Here is a 17,610-nt window from a genome sequence, read left to right on the forward strand (position 1 = left end):
TTCAGGGTCTTGGCAATCTTCTTATAGCCTAGGCCATCTTTATGTAGAGCAACAATTCTTTTTTTAAGATCCTCAGAGAGTTATTTGCCATGAGGTGCCATGTTGAACTTCCAGTGACCAGTATGAGAGAGTGAGAGCGATAACACCAAATGTAACACACCTGTCTCCACTCACACCTGAGACCTTGTAACACTAACTAGTCACATGACACCAGAGAGGGAAAATGGCTAATTGGGCCCAATTTGGACATTTTCGCTTAGGGGTTTACTCACTTTTGTTGCCGGTGGTTTAGACATGGCTGTGTGTTGAGTTATTTTGAGGGGACAGCAAATTGACACTGTTATACAAGCTGTACACTCACTACTTTGTAGCAAAGTTTTATTTCTTCAGTGTTGTCACATGAAAAGATATAATAAAATATTTACAAAAATGTGAGGGGTGTACTCAGTTTTGTGAGTTACTGTATGTACTTTGGCGGCATTAAAAATGGATGTTGCCTTCTCTTGTCTGTTTTCTTACTGTAGCCAGGTGTTTTGGCTAAGAAAGGAGAGTGAAAGAAACATTAACCAGAGATGCTCTCTGTAACTGCTGCCCTGCAGCGCTGAACTGGTTACAGCTGTATCAGTGGGAGGAGGGAGCTGCTGAGCATGAAGAGTTCAATAGACTGAGGTAAGTAGCACTTAACTGTGGGACCTGTAGTGCATAGGAGAGACTCTATTGTAATAAAGATCTTTTAAACTGCATTTCTTAAAAAGATTGCCAGGAACATGGGAAAGAGATTCACTTTCTTAGACTGTAGAGGGTACAGCTTCTTCTTGCAGTGAGGGGGACCAAAGAGTGCACATCACTGTCCAGTGTGCACCATAACTGCTGTATATAAGCAGCCTGAGCAGGATCTGAAGTGCTTTGTTTAACGGTGGTGCCATCAGACAGATTAACGTAGGTGCAGAGCAGAGTATGGACTAATCGTGGTGTGTGACCTGATGGTGAGCCGTAATATCGTAGGGACTGGTGAACTGCTGCTGGAAAGAATGAGCCCTTTAGGAACTGACCATACAGCAATCTAGTAGCCTTATTGCTGCCTGCAGGCCTGGCTTGGACTATTCTTGTCAGAGAACTCGTGCAGCAAGTGCTCATTCCTACGCAGCAGCTGCCAATCCCGCTAATGCGCATGTGCGGAGCCACAGCCAAGACGAGCACGGATTGGAATGGGCATGTGCACGCATCCATGGATTCTAGAGCACGACGGCCTATTGAAACAGAGTGTCTGCCTGGCTTCAGTGCTGGATTACCTTCAGCTTGGTTCCTGTGTTCCTGACTCTTATTCATATCTGCTGACCTTGTTCCTGAACCTGGCTTCCTCTAACTACTCTCTTGGATCATCCCTGCCCACTTATCTGCCTCTTGCTTATATTACTGATGCTGGCTTGGGCTTATAACTACGGCACCATCTCCGACTCTTGCTGAACAAGACTTGTGACCAGATTCCACCCCACCACTGGAAGGGCTCCTGTGTCTTCAAGCTTCAGCTCGCTCCCACAGCTGCCAGGCGCCTACACCCTTCCATTGCCCTAGCAGTCCCTGTCTACAATACCAGGGGTGCTTGGACAGGAAGTGTGTACGAGGCCACTCTCATCTCTGGCTCTCCTGTAAGGTATGTGACAGTACAATCCAGCCATATGGAGCCCAAAGGGGGGGTGTCACCCTTGGAAGCACTTTCTCAGCAGATGGCTGCCCTTACTCAAGCAGTCCAAGGCCTGCAAGACTGCTACCATCAACTGGAGCAAAGAGTGGAGTCTCTATCTCCATCCACATCAACGCACCAGACAGCCACATCACCCACAACCCCTGCTCAAGCAGCCACAGCACAAGCACCCACAGTAGGGTTTCCACCCCAGGAGCCCCAAGTTCCTACACCTGAGAAGTTTGCAGGAGATTGCAGCAAGTTTCATGCCATCAGAAATGCCCGTCAATTATACTTCCTGCTGCAACCACGAACCTTCTCGCTGGAAAGCACTAAAGTGGGGTTCATCGTCTCGCTACTCCAGGTGGAGCCTCAAACCTGGGCCCACTACTTGAACAAGCCAGTCCTCTTCTGAATATGAACTCCTTTCTGGATGAAATGGCTAAACTATATGACGATCCACAACAAACAGCAACATTTGAATCCAGCTTACACACTCTCCAGCAGGGTCGAAGACCAGTAGAGGTTTATGTAACAGACTTTAAGCGGTGGATTTCTTATATACAATGGAATGATGCCACACTTCGGTACCAGGTCTGCCTGGGACCTTTACATTCACTAAAAGATGAAATGGCTTGAGTTGGGGTACCCAGCTCCTGGGAAAGGCTTATTTAGTTATCTATTCAGATTGATCGTCGTCTGAGAGAGCGAAGACCTGAGAGAACAGGGCAGTTTCATCCCATGTGGATGTTACCAAAAGTAACTGCTAATCCACCTGTTTCTGCTCCTTCACTACCTCCTGCCACTACTGAAGTTCCTCAACCAATATACTAGGCCTGCTTCATCCACCGCTGTCACCAGAGGAAAGTTGCGTTGTCGTCAGAATAAACTCTGTCCGTACTGTGGAGGAGCCGGTCACTACGCTAGCACTTGCTCTAACAAAGCCTGTAAGTCTTATTCTTCTTATGTTTCCTGTCCCTTGACCGTGACAAGATGTGCTCACTTTGCTGTTCCTGTCTCACTACAGCTTCCAGAAGGAGCACTCTGGGCTCAAGCTATAATTGATTCCGGTGCCTGTAGTTGCTTCATCGACCATGCCTTCGCCCAGCAGCATAACATCCCGCTGCAACCCAAACAGAGACTTTCTATATAGCTAGCTGATGGATCAAATATTAAATCTTGACCCATCACCCATGAGACGCAGCCCTTGCTTGCCAACATCTTACCAGACCACCAAGAACTGCTATGTTTAGCCCCCAAATTAACTGGACTACTGGTAGGGTGATCTTCCAGTCTTACTGTTTACAGAACTGTCTCAAGACTTTGCGCCATGCGGCTCCAGTTATTGGCTGCTTAAATCCTGTATCAGAATTGCAAGCACTCGTTCCATCAGTATACAGTGACTTAATGGACGTGTTTGACAAACAAAATGCAGAGATTCTCCCTCCTCATCGGGCTTATGACTGCCCCATTGAACTGTTACCAGGGGCAGAGATTCCATTTGGAAGGATTTTCCCACTTTCTGAGCCTGAACTTCTGGTCCTTAAAGAGTATGTTGATGAGAATCTTAGGAAGGGGTTCATCCGACCTTCCACTTCTCCAGTTAGCGCAGGAATAGAAAGACCATTCCCTCTGTCCATGTGTGGACTACAAAGAATTGAATAGAATTACGATTAAAAAAAATTATCCTCTTCCTTTATTCCCAGAGCTATTTCAGAGACTTCGTTCTGCAAAGGTATTCACAAAATTTGATTTATGAGGTGCATACAACTTGGTCAGGATCCGTGAGGGGAACAAGTGGAAAACAACCTTCCGAAAACTTTCCAACATCTTGTCGATTACTTTTTCAGAGACTTCTTGGACTTATTTGTGATTGTCTATCTGGATGACATCCTCATATTCTCAGTTTCCCTGGAATTACACCATAGCTATGTGAGACAGAATGGACTATACGCAAAGGCTGAGAAATGTGAATTCAGACCATTCATTTTCTGGGTCTGGTGATATAAACCAGGGGTATGGCAATGGACCCTCAAAAGGTTTCAGCTATACTGTCTTGACCACCCCAACAGATAAAGGCGTGCGTTTTGTCGGTTTCTCTAATTTTTACAGGAAATTTATTAAGGATTTCTCCGGCATCATAACACCCATTACCCAACTCACAAAGAAGCAAAGTCGCTTCCAATGGACTGATGCAGCTCAAGCCGCATTTGATAAACTAAAGGGATTGTTTATCTCTGCTCCTGGCCTGAAACATCCTGATCCTGCTCCACCATATGTTATAGAGGTAGATGCGTCAGAAAATGCTGTGGGGGCCATCCTGTCCCAGCGTCAAGGACCTTTGGCATTCTTTTCGAAGATACTATGTCCATCAGAGAAAAATTATAATGTGGGGGATCGAGAAATCTTGGCAATAAAATCAGCTTTTGAAGAATGGCGTTACCTCTTGGAAGGAGCAGCACATCCAATATTGATCTTCACAGATCACAAAAACTTAGAATATCTCATAACTGCTAAAAGTCTCAGACCTAGACAAGCAAGATGGGCTCTTTTTTTTTTTTTCACGCTTGAATTTCCACATTACTTACTGGCCAGGATCTAAGAACGTAAAACCCAATGCCTTATCTCACATGCTCACTGAAATGGAAGCTTTATTTCAACCAGACACTATCCTGCAAGCTGGGAATTTTCTGTTAATTCAATCTGATCTGATATCACAGGTCCGTCCAGTGTATGAGAGTTTCCTTGCCCCAAGGCACAAGTCTCCAAGAAAAAGATAGACTTTACTGGCATGAAAATAAGATCAGTGTACCTCCAGAACTTGTGCACTGCTATCTTGCAGGTCTGTCATGACTATCCTTTGGCAGGTCATTTTGGGGGATAAAAGACTGTGGACTTAGTCCAAAGACATTTCTGGTGGCTAAACCTGGCAAACGATTGCGGAAAATATTTAAATTCCTTCTTGATTTGCATCAAAAACAAAAGCAGCAAGAACAAGGCCTGGGGATTGCTAAGACCACTACCCGTTCCTGGGAAGCCATGGGATATAATTGCAATGGACTTCATTGTTGAGCTTCCGCCTTCTGAGGGGTTTTTCTCTATCTTTGTGGTGGTCTATCGTCGTTCCAAGATGGCACATTTTATTTCCATGAAAGGGACCCCTTCAGCAGCGGAAACAACCAGGGTTTTTGTAAAAGAAATTGTAAGGCTACACGGAATTCCCAGTGACATTGTTTCAGATCGTGGAGTACAGTTCACGTCAAAATTCTGGAAAGCACTACGTGAAGCACTGGGTATCAAACTCAACTTTTCCTCAGCCTACCATCCACAGACCAATGGGCAGACTGAACGTACAAATCAGACTTTGGAACAGTATTTACGCTGTTTTTCTTCTTTTACCCAGGAGGATTGGGCTTCACTGTTGCCATTGGCGGAATTTGCATTTAACAATCCTACCTATTCTGCCACAGATCAGTCATCCTTCTTTTCCAACTATGGTTTTCACCCCTCTTTTTTTTTTTGCCTATGTTGATACCGGATTCCCCTTTATCAGCTATCCAGAACAAGTTGAACTTCTTTAACACTAACGACCAGATACTAAGAGAAACCATTTCCAAGGGTAGGAAGATAATCAAATCCTGTATAATAATAATAATAATAAAAAGTACTTTGATAAGAAAAGGAGGAGACAACTGTATTTAAGACCTGGTGATCGTGTATGGCTCTCAAAAGTGAATGTCCCTCTAGAAAACTGGGGCCTTGATATGTGGGGCCATTCCCAGTTAAAAGGAAAATTAATTCAGTAACCTATGAACTGGAACTTCCATATTCATTCATAATTCATCCCGTGTCTCATGTTTCATTACAAAAGCCTGATGTTTTTAATCCTTTTCCTGATCGTGAGGTGGGACCTGCAGAAGCCATGATGGGGGAAAAAAATTCAAGGTAAGGCTGTCCTGGATTGCAGGAAACAACATTGTCAAATTCAATACCTAATTAAGTGGAAAGGATTTGGCCTGAAGAGAATTCCTGGGAGCCGGAAGCAAACCTTCATGCTCAGAGACTTTTACGGGCTTTTCATTGTGCTCACCCTGAAAATATGGCTCAAATGGGCATCTGGAGGCTGCCCTTAAGGAGGGGACAATGTCAGAGAACTTGTGCAGCAAGTGCTCATTCCTATGCAGCAGCTGCCAATCCCTGTTCAGCTAATGCGCATGTGAGGAGCCACAGACCAAGATGAGCAAGGATTGGAATGGGCATGCGCAATTGCACATCCAATGCAAGCATGTGCACACCCACACATCCATGAATTCTGGCGCTCCCTGTGTTCCCATCTCTTATTCATATCTGCTGACCTTGTTCCTAAACCCAGCTTCCTCTGACTACTCTCTCGCATCATCCCTGCCTGCTTATCTGCCTCTTGCTCTTATATTACGGATCCCAGCTTGGACTTGTGACTACGGCTCCATCTCCTGATTTGATACCCCACCACCAGCACTTTACCGACTCCTGCCTGTTCCCAATCTTGCAACTGATCCTGATTCTGCACCTACCTGCCTGGCTGCTGCTGAGCAAGACTTGTGACCACATTTCATGCCACCACTGGAAGGGCTCCTGTGTCTTCAAGCTTCAGCTTGCTCCCACAGCTGCCAGGAGCCAGCACCCTTCCATTGCCCTAGCAGTCCCTGTCTTCACTACCAGGTGTGCTTGGACAGGAATTGTGCTAGAGGCCACCCTCATCATCTCGGGCTCCACTGTAAGGTACGTGATAATTCTCATATGCACCAATAGAGCAATTTGGCCCCAACGCTAACTGGCTTAAGAATTGGGACTAAAGACTGTCCCTCTACAGCTGCTATACATAGATCTTTACTTATTACCAATGCTAAGAGGTACCTCCTCTGGGACATTTCACCATATCCTTATATGCACTGTGTATTGCTGATTCACAAGTTAATTCCACTCTAGTGATGTAGAACTCTATACTAAATTTTGATTATACTAACAGACTGTGTATGAGCCTACCTTCTGTGTGCTCATTTATGATCAAACCACCATTTGCTCTAGCCCCTACTAATATATTGAGTCTAAATAGTCTTGTGTTTGTTTTCTAAAACAAATTCAGTCGAGTTAAAGGTCCACAATTTTGTTCTTATAAGTGCGTTCAGTTTCTTTCACCCAGGTGTGCCAGACAGGCTGAGGAGGTTCCCTGAGTCAAGGTGCAGAATAGAGAACCCAAATTACCAAGTGACTCCTTCAGAAGTAGCACTACATTACACTTCTCTATCAGCTACTTTACTATCTAACTTACCTCTGTAGTGAACCATAATGATGTTTTTCTTCCTTTAGTGTTTACTGATTTGTCTGCTGTATGATCTAGTTGCTTCCAAGGCAGTTGACTCCAATAGTGCCCACTAATTACTGGCTCCTGCCATTTTACTCCAACCTTTTGCAATTAATTTTCACCCGTTTAAACAACATTTTACCTTTTAAAATTCAAAACTTGTATTTTTGTATAATTTATCAGTTCTTGCTTTATTTGCATTTATCCATGGGACTATAAATATTCAATATGGCCATAATACTTTGAGGTCATGACTCTGGAATGTCCTTAGTAAGAGGCGTGGCTAAATGATGGGTAGAAAAGTTTTAAAGCACCAGATGGGCCATGATTATTAACAGTGCCTGTGTTGATGGGCTTTTGTTCACTTCATTGTTGTTCATGGGTTTTGCTTTCTCATGCGTACCTATGGTATTTTAATACCTGCTAATGAAAAGGTGAATTATTACCATTCAGCCTTGTAACCCATAGCCCTACCCCACAGCACCTCCCCCCATCCTCGTCCCTGCTGTACTTGGCTCTCTGGGTGATGAGCTGTCAGTGGCCATACAGCTGGTGTAGCGGTCAAAGGATTTGAAATCCCACCCTTCTCCCAATTTTTCTGCAACACTTCTGGGACAGATCAGAGCAATCTGAATAGATAATCTACTTTGGAAGCCCTGCAGGAAGAAGGGGGAAGAGTAGAGATTTCAAATCCCTGGACTGCTATACTGGTTGCATGGGCACTGACAGCTGACCCACGGAGGTAAGTACAGCATGGACCAGGGGGTGGAGAAGGGTGTACAGTGTTAGTTCACCTTATATTTTTTCTAAAAAGGTGAACTTACACATTAAAGCAGGTCAAATGCAGGTGAGAATGAAGTTAAGGGCTTGTCAAATGCACATGTCAATTAATTATAAATTATCTCAGAAGTGTTTGAAACCAACATAAAATTGATGCCATTAACACAGGCCCTAGCTAGGTAGATGTAAGCCCTAAACTAAATGACATTTTGATTGTTTAAAGCACTAAATGTTGGTTTCTCAATCAGATGCAGTCTGAGTAGACAAGTCCCTGTCAGCAGCTGCAGAATGGATCCCTTGCTGTCTTTGGGGTAGAACTGAGTAAGACCTAAAGCTCTGCAATAAGCAGAGCTGATGGTCTCTGCTGATTGAAGAGCTCTGCCTCTGACCCAACAGGGGGTGTTGCTTCCCCTCAAAGGCCAAGGTTCCTAGTCTGCAACATGCTGACAAAATACATGGTTGCCTTAATTAAAACTTACTGTAAGATTTTGCTCACCTTTTTGTTTTTATGCACCTGGAATGTATGTGACTAATTTATATTAAGAGTTCAGTTAGGATTTAAGTAACATTTCTGAACTGTTATTTTTTTCATTTGACATTTTACAGCTAGCTTGCGTTACTAACACTTCTTGACATATAAGCTGCTATTGCTTTCTCCCACAATTAGCTGGCGTAACAAGATGATCCTGCTGTATTCAAAATGGGCTGTATGACGATAAATATCACTAAAGGAAATCTGTGGACCACTGTCTCTGTTTAGACTTATGACAATCCCACACATCTTATTATAGTAACATATATTATAAACAGTACATACACAATCTTATAAAGGAGTTGAATCAAATTTCCCCATAAAAGCAATAGTTTATTCCCCTTCTCTTGGGAAACCCTGTCATTCTCATGAATGCACCTCCTAGTGATTTTTTATTTTTTTTCCAGCCTGTAAGTGCCTACGTGTGTAGCGACACTGTAAAAGCATAATTTTTTTTATGCTTCAGTGTGCATGAGGCCTTTTATATGTAATAACAAAAAATAAATAAAAAAATAAAAACCTATGCAAACGTATGATTAAGCCACATGGCTTAATGTGGCTCGTTGATCACATTAGTACAATTTGTCATGTCAAATCGGCGGCAATTGCCAGCAAGGGCATCGTCCTAATCGTTGCGATTCTGCATTTGCGGCGCCGCACCGATTTCAAAAAGTTATTTCTGTACTACTTTTTGCAATTTCGGGGTGCGGTTTACATTGACATCTGTGCAGAAATCCATACAGATGTCTGTGAAAGCGCCTCAGAAATCGGGACTGACATGCGGGAGTGAAATTGTGCGAGTTCAGCTGAACGCGCATGGCTTCATTCCCGCACCTCAGTGTGAACCTGGGCTAAAGACTGTTGTAGTGCGATGCTTGAGACGTGAAAAGAATGCAGTTTGTGATTTCCGTTTTAAAGATGCCATGACAATGCAAATAGAGGAGAAATCTACCTGGTGGGTACATTGTTCCTAGAGGCAGCTATCTAAGAGGGGTTTTGTAGAGCTCTCCTCTCACTTTGTTGTGTCTTAAGTGATGGAAACTCTAACCAAAGGGAGATTTCTAAGTTTGTATTACTGTTAAGATTTACTAGGCACATACTGAATAATGGAAACAAATTACTCCCAGGATGCTCTACCACATTGAAAATATTAAAGAAAAGCCTACCAACCAATTTATAATGCTCCTTGTTCAGAGAGGAGCCTAAGAGCATAATTCATGCCTGTATGCGTATAAATGCAAGTGCATGAACATAAATGTATTCCAATAGCCAAATTAATTTAAAGTGGAGCTACAGCCCCCCCCCCCCCCCCACACACAACTCTCGGGGCTTACCCACCATCTTGGGTAAGGGAAACGGCCAGGCTTCACAGGCGGTTTCCTACTGCACATGCGTGAATTGTGCTGAGCTTTCTCAATGGGCTGGTTGCGGCCAGGGTGGAACTTCCGGGTGAGTTAGCTGTGGCGAAATCCACAGGAAGTGGGAGCGCGTACTTGTCAAATTTTTGTCACATTAATACAAAAAAAGCTTTTCAATCACTTTAACCACTTCCCACCCGCTATATAGAAATATGAAATGCGTAAAGTGGTTCTGTTATCCTGCCCAGACGTCATATGGCGTAGATCAGGATAACTCTGGACGCCTGCGGGGGGGGCCCGTAGTGTGGCGATCGTTAATGTGGTTTGTCTGACACAACGCATCTCCAATCTGGGTAAAGAGCCTCTGACAGAGGCTCTTTAATACGTGATCAGCTGATCACTGTGTAAACAGGAAAAGCCATATATTGGCTTTTCCTCTATCACGTATATCGGCTGCTCTCCTAACGGGGGGGGCTGCGCTGATTGATTACCAGCGCAGCCCCCCGACGATGCCCACCCAGGACCACCAGGGATGCTGACCATGGATACCCACACCCAGGGCCACCAGGGATGCCACCCTGGATCACTAGGTATGAACTTTAGAGGTGCCACTCAATGCCCATTGTAGTTGCCAATCAGTGCCCAGCAGTAAAGCCTGCCAGTGCTGTAATTACTTATTTACAAAATTTTATAACAAAAAACGTTTTTTTTTCCAAATTTTCGGTCTTTTTTTTTTATTTGTTTAGCAAAAAAAAAAAACAGTGGTGATCAAATACCACCAAAAGAAAGCTCTATTTGTGGGAACAAAATGATATGGGTAAATGGGTAGAGCGCTGCATAACCACGCAATTGCGACAGCTTTGAAAGCTGAAAATTGGTATGGGCAGGAAGGGCACTGGACACTGGAATACTACTAGTAATGACCTTAGTTATAGAGGTCATTTCTAGCAGTGAGTGGCCAGTATTGAAGTGATTGATATTCTGACCAGTAGAATATATTTTCGTTCATCGCCATACAAACATAAACGCACATACATATACAACATTAGAGGCATTTTTCTGGCAGCAAGAATCCTGTATATTTGGAGCATAAATGTATATGCCCATGTGCTTTTGAGGCCTTGACAGTGTGGTGACTAAGAACAACTTTCCTTTAAAGCAGGTCACAGTGTTCCATTACAAATGAGATGGGATGGGAATTAGTAAAGTGAAGCTGAACAGTAATGAGAATCTGGCACAAGCACATGCTGATAGACTGAAATGGTCAGAGAATCACCGATACTAGAGAAGTGATGATTTAAAAGAATGAGAGGCATTCAAAGACCATCTGCCACATGAAATGCAGCAATGACACTGGAATACTACTAGTAATGACCTTAGTTATAGAGGTCATTTCTAGCAGTGAGAACAGTTCATGTAGGTTTTTGTATTAAAAAATTAGATAGCATGAGAAAGCTATAGTTGACTTTGGGAAATAACCATTATTGGCAAAAATTAAGCAGATGTTGGCATGATCATTATTTCATTTATCATAGCCCTAAACTGGCTGCAGCAACCAAACTGACAGCAATCAAAAGTAATATGAATTTTGTACTCTTCTAGAGTCTTTAAAACAAATCCTTGAATGAAAACTGCCTTGATGGAAATGCCAGGGCTGCCACTGCTGTTCTCTTTCTGAAAATGCAAGTTGCCATACTGACCTACTCCCTAAGCCACAGTGAACAAATAGCCCTACTATTAATTCTAGTTATACATTTTTAATGCTTGTGGACTACCCAAAACAACCAGCATGAATGTATGTTTCTGAAATCAAATGTCTACTTTGTATTTCAGGTGTGTGACCTGATATCAAAATCTCTTTATGTATAATTATAGAAATAAGCACACCAAATGGAAAACTTGTTTTGACCTATTAGCTAGACATGTGCAAAATGAAAAAATGTGTTTTGTTACGTTTCGGATAGATTAGTTATGTTACTAATTTTGTTTTCTTGATTTCTTTTGGAATTTATTTAGTTTCATTTTGTTTATTGTCTAACAAAGTCAAAATTTTTGGAACGATTTGAATTTAGATCGGTCAAAAAATGATCGACTAATTCGATTTCTGTGTGAAGAATAGCTGGTTAGTAAGGAGCGAGCTGGAAAGCCAGTCGCCCCGTTTCTAACAACCATGACTCATTAGCTGTTAGGTTTCCCCACTGACAGCTAACGTGTAAACAAAAGCATGCCGGTGAAAAACTCAGAAAGAAAAACAGAGTGGGGGTCTCTCCCTATCCTTTCTATGCCCTCCAGGTCTGGTAGGTTCTCCCTCCCCCCAAAATCCATACCAGACCCTTACCCGAGCATGCAGGCTAGGAAAGGGGGGGAGAGTGAGCGCCCCCCCAACCATAACAGGCCACATGCCTTAAACACAGGGGGTGCTTTGGGGCAGGGGGGTGATAGGGACAAGGGCCTCTTCCCCACTGGGCAAGGGTGCAGGGGGGGATTTTAACAAGGGGGCCCCAGGTCCCAGCCCCCCTGTGAATGAGTATGTGTGGTATACTCATTCATCCAAAAAATAGTCCCTTAACCAAAACACAAAAACAGTCCTTTAATAAAAACATAAAAATGCAGACCCAAACGGAAAGAAGAAAAAATGCTGCCCGCCAAACATGACTGTTCCCATCCAGGAACACCAAATTACAGGTAAATATATTTCGGGGTTACCCGGTGATATAAACGGGTGACCCTGCCCCCCATGTCTAACTCTCATTAGGCGAGTGTCGTCATGGGGTGGGATCACCCAGTGACATCACCGGGTAACCACTTCCCACATGTTTGTCGTTTGTGAACGAATTAAAAACACTGAACGTGACTGTTCCCATTCAGGGACACAGTCGAATGACAGGTAAACATCAGGGTGGGAGTTAACCAGTGACATAACCAGTTGACCCCCACCCCAATGTTTACCTGTCATTCGGCTGTGTCCATGAACGGGAACAGTTGCGTTCGGTGAGCAGTTTTTCTCTATTCAGGTTGGCATTTTTAATTACCGTATTTATCGGCGTATAACACGCGCCGGCGTATAACACGCACCCCAAGTTTAGGAGGGAATTTTGTGGAAAAAACTTTTAGGAGGAAATTTAAGGAAAAAAAACTTACATTTAAATGCCCATCAATGCAGCCTTATCAGTGTCCATCTGAACCCTCGTCAGCGTCATTTGCAGCCTTGTCATGCAGCCTGTCCTTATTGCAGCCTTGTCATGCAGCCTGTCCTCATTGCAGCCTTGTCATGCAGCCTGTCGTCATTGCAGCCTTGACATGCAGCTTGTCCGTCTTAGTGCATTGTCCGCTTATGTTTTTAAAAATGGCGCCGCCGAGATGTCCCGTGTATCTCGGCGGCACTCGGAAGTTCTTGGCGGCTTTTGGTCGCTCTCGGACCTTCTCGGCGGCTTTCGGCCGCCTCGGCCCTTCTCTGAGGCTTTCGGCCGCTCTCGGAGGCTTTCGGCCGCTCTCGGACCTCGGCAGCTTTCGGCCGCTCTCGGACCTTCCACTGAGAAGGTCCGAGAGTGACCGAAAGCCGAGAGAAGGGCTCTGGGCGGCTTTTTAGCCCAGAGCCCAAAAAATTGTGTGGAAATCGCGGAGTATCGGCGTATAACCGCACCCGTGATTTTCCCCTGATTTTAAGGGGGAAAAAGTGCGTGTTATACGCCGATAAATACGGTAACTCTCAGCACTTTTTGAGGAATGAGTAGGGGTACTATGTGCCCTGTACACATTCACATAAGGGGGGCCAGGATCTCCCCTGCCCGCAGACCCCCTGCCTCAATGCACCTCCCCATGTTAAGGGCATGTTGGCTGGTATGGTTCAAGGGAGGGCACTCACTTGTCGTCGCCCTATCCCCCTTTCTAGGCCTGCCAGGCTGCATGCTCAGATAAGGGTCTGGTATGGATTTTGTGGGGGACCACACGCTATTTAATAAAAAAAATTGGTGTTCTCCTTAAATTCCATACCAAATGTGAAGGGCCTGGTATGGATTTGGGGGGGGGGGGGCACACACATGGTTTTATCATTTTTAATGCTATTCTGAATAGGCCAAAAATACAAAACAAAATTCTGAAATTCCAAAAATGAATTGGTCCATTGGCTAAATATTGGACATAAAATTTGTTTTCAGAATTTTGACGGAGGACTGCTGAGCTCCCGCTGCCCTTTCCAGCAATTTCCTGCCCTGACAGCACTGGGCCCACAGGTGGGAAAATGGCGAGGGGGGAAAGGCAGCACATCACGGTGGTCATGAAAATGATAGGTGGCTTCACAGCCGCTAGTATCACTTTTACTAACACACATTTACTAACAGTCGGCTTTACTAAAGTACACACACTTCTGGTCGCTATAGTGGCCAGGAGTGTGTTCAAAAATACATGTCTGCAGCACTGTAAAAATCCAAATGCCCAGCAAGTGACTGGAGATTCAGATTTTAACATGCCTTATGCCCTAAGGTACCTGCTTAAGCTGCCTTATGGTAGAGTCAGCCCTGCCTGCTTTATAAATGGACCCTTAAGACCTTTTCTTCACCTATGCCACCTGTGTAAATATCCTTTTTTCTTATTTAAGTCTTTAGTTACTCACATTTTCTATATCTTTAGCAAATATTTAGCTGCATACTTTGAAACGCCATGTACTGGTTACACCTATGATTACAGCTGCTGCAATATGCTTCAGCAGACATAATAATAGACGTATTATGCATAAGTTAATATATTACAATCAGTTATTTCTGTTACTAATATTGTTACTAATACTGTTACTAATATTGCTGAGCATTGACAGCAACGTTGTTGTGCTAATTGGTATGCATTCCTATTATGGAAAATGGCATTACTATTGCTTAACATACTGTATTATTGAAGATTGCTTGAATTTGAATTAATTAGAAATAGTTTGTCTACATTGATTTAGGGTCCAAGCAGGAGTGTTTTTTTTCCCTGGTTGCCTTTCTGTTTTATCTGTTCTGCCTGTAGGCACTAAATGTTTTAAAGGGTACTTGTGATTCCCTCTCCAATTGCCCACACACAGATTTTTCATTGATTTTCGACTGGTATCACATTCAATGATAGACAATAGTGTGTCAAGTCACAAACACATGGGCAGGGAGGTGGATGGCTTTCAAGTGCCCTGCATCTTTTGCCATTCTGTGCCGACTGTGAATGTCGGTGCGCTTCACTAAATAGGGACCACAATCTCTGGAGTGACTTCATAGAGTTAGTAAAAGGAGCCAACAACCAGCTTTTTTCCTTAATTTTCACCCATATATTTGGCCAGTAAGTTTGTTATTTAACCGACCAAGCTGTCCAGCAACAGTGTCAGAGTGTTGAGACAATGATCAGCTTTTATTAATTTATTTAAAAATATAAAATCTTTAAAGGAGAGGCCTAACCTGAGTGTTTTAGGCTGGACTTCTCCTCTGAGTCATAGGAGTGCAATTCGTTTTGCACTCCTGTGACCCGTTTTCAGTGGAGAGCAGTCTAAAGTCCGCTCTCCGCTGTCGACACTGCCATCGGTCAAGGCAGAACGTCATCCCAACTTCCCAAGTCTGGATCTGCCAGCTAGCTTGATGCCAGTCTCAGTGAGTCGCTGAGATGGGCGATCCCCGCCTTTACACAGCTCAGCACTCCAATGAGCGTGGAGAAGCAGAGAGGAGAGCTGCTGACTTACAGTCAGCAGCTCTCCTCTCTGGTATCTGTGAGAACTGAGCCATCGGCTCTCTTTTCAATGCAGAGACGACAGGGGACAGCTGCAGTATCGGTATGATGCTGCATCCACCTAGGTAAGTATGAATAGGAAAACAAACACATACTTCTTTTAACCCAAAAAGAAAAAAATGTTTGCTGGAACTGCTTAAAAAGGTGTTGGCTGGAGTTTGACTTTAGTTTGTTGGTCAAGTCGATGTAATACATTGCAAGGAATTATGGGTACACTGATCTTTATCACTCGCATAACCATACGTTTCATATTCTTTTATATAACTCCTTGAGATGATTCTGTGGTTTGTGAATTTATCGTATTAATGATGCATTTTATTTGTCTATAAATCCTGGTGTTCTTATGCAGATGTGCAAAACGAAATGTACCAGAAGATAAGCCAAATACATCAATTCCTTTATAGTGTCAAAAGACTGAGATCATAGAAAATCCGACAAGAAAGAAGAGGACACAGAAGATAAAATTCAGTTGTCTTAAGGAATGTTCAGATTTACATTTTCCCTGTAAAATTTGTAGACATCATAATACTGATATGAAGCTTCCATATACTAAACAGAGTAGAGGAAATATTACATTTCATTTTGCAGAACATGCATAACATTAACAGTGGATAGCTGAAGTTTACTCTGATGGGGATATAAGGATGATTTTTGTTGGTTTTCTAGAGAGAACTTAATTTCTACAGTACTGGTGAATATAAAGAGTGATGCAAGCACAAGCTTTCGCCACTCTTCTAATCGTAGAAAATGGAGCAGATGCTAATTAATAAAATTGTGCAAACTCCTTTCGTTAATTAGGATCTGCTCCATGTTCTACACTGGGTCTGTCAAGCACAGAGCAGTAGCTGGATCTGCATGCTCCAGAATCCGCTGTCAGCGAGTGATCATGTTGTGGGAATTAACCTGGAAGTATTTTCAAATTACACCAATGTTAACTTAAGGAAAGATTCTCAAAACCTTTGTTTGATTCTGTATAAGTGATTATCTGATAACTATAGGGCATCAAAATTTTGTTAATGTGAATGTTTCTATTTCACAAACTAACACATTGCATTGTTGTTTCCTAGATTCTATAACTCAACACAAGCTACAGCCTCTAGAAAACTATGTGCTGCAAAGTGGGATTTCTAGTGTGCTATAACCATCATCTATGGGCGCCTTCAGGATAAAATTTTGGAACATAAACTCTGATTACAAGAACATGCTGCTTCGATATGATTCTTTTTACATTTTTTATTCTTTCATGTTTTATTTTTTGTTTAGAATAACTTTTCAAATGGATGTACATTATTTGAATATTTTTTACTAATAAAATACATACACATGGGAGACTATTCTCATATTGTATGACAAATTGTTATATTCATGTGTCCATTGGGAATGATGCTATTCATCTTATACACATGTACAGTGAAGGATTGAGCTGTACATGAGCTAATAATGTCTGTATAAGCTGCATATAGTAACAAACCAGGATTTGGTTTAGAGCACACCAACTGGTAGAGATTTCCAGGAAATATGCAAAAGCATGTCATTTTATTTTTATGCTTAGTGCGGTTTTGTTGTATTCACACTTTGATCCCCCCATGCTTCCAACTTCCCACAGCAGCACAAAACCGACATATAAAAACCTTGCAGGAGCCCCTGCCATAGGTCCTCCAGTGAACAAGCACAGCATAAGGCTTATGGGTATCGCACTGGGCAGAGTATTCAGAGCAGCTCCACTCCAATATCTCTAGCAAACAGTCTCCACTCTGCAGCCTTGGCAAAATCCAAACATGTACAATGGTGAAAATAATTATTTGGTCCCCTGCAGATTTGTTAAGTATGTCCACTTACAAAGAAATTAAGGGTCTATAATTGTTATCATCGGGTGCCTAAAAAGAAACACTATATATGAACAACATTACTGCTCCACCATAAACAAACTCTCCACCTGCAATAGAATTGCCTACTTGTCTAAATCCTGGACCTATATAAATATACAGGTCACAGCTCACTCTCACTGATCATCTGTTGGTGCATCCATCCATAAGATTCCCAGGTAAGCAGCAGGTCCTCTTTAAATAGACAGCATCATTCCGCCCACTCTGCAGATGACTCACAAAGGAAACCTGCGATAGTGTAGTAATCTTTAAAGTGGATGTAATCTAATCCTAATTCCTGA

At 43.0% G+C, this 17,610-nt stretch overlaps 1 protein-coding gene across 2 annotated transcripts in view; it reads left to right on the top strand.

The window, feature by feature from the left end:
• The window catches only part of MCPH1 (microcephalin 1), a 527,088-nt gene extending 510,285 nt beyond the window's left edge, over nt 1–16,803 (top strand). For both annotated transcript variants that reach the window (XM_077487779.1, XM_077487778.1), the window contains exon 14: nt 16,511–16,803. In XM_077487779.1, the coding sequence (XP_077343905.1) occupies nt 16,511–16,584 (74 nt within the window). In that variant the 3' untranslated portion in view covers nt 16,585–16,803. The remainder of the gene's footprint in view (nt 1–16,510) is intronic.
• Nucleotides 16,804–17,610: the final 807 nt, after the last annotated feature.

This window comes from Lithobates pipiens, unplaced genomic scaffold, assembly GCF_037356315.1.
Source record: "Lithobates pipiens isolate NorthernLeopardFrog02 unplaced genomic scaffold, aLitPip1_a1.2 Scaffold_18, whole genome shotgun sequence".
Taxonomy (NCBI): Eukaryota; Metazoa; Chordata; class Amphibia; order Anura; family Ranidae; genus Lithobates; species Lithobates pipiens.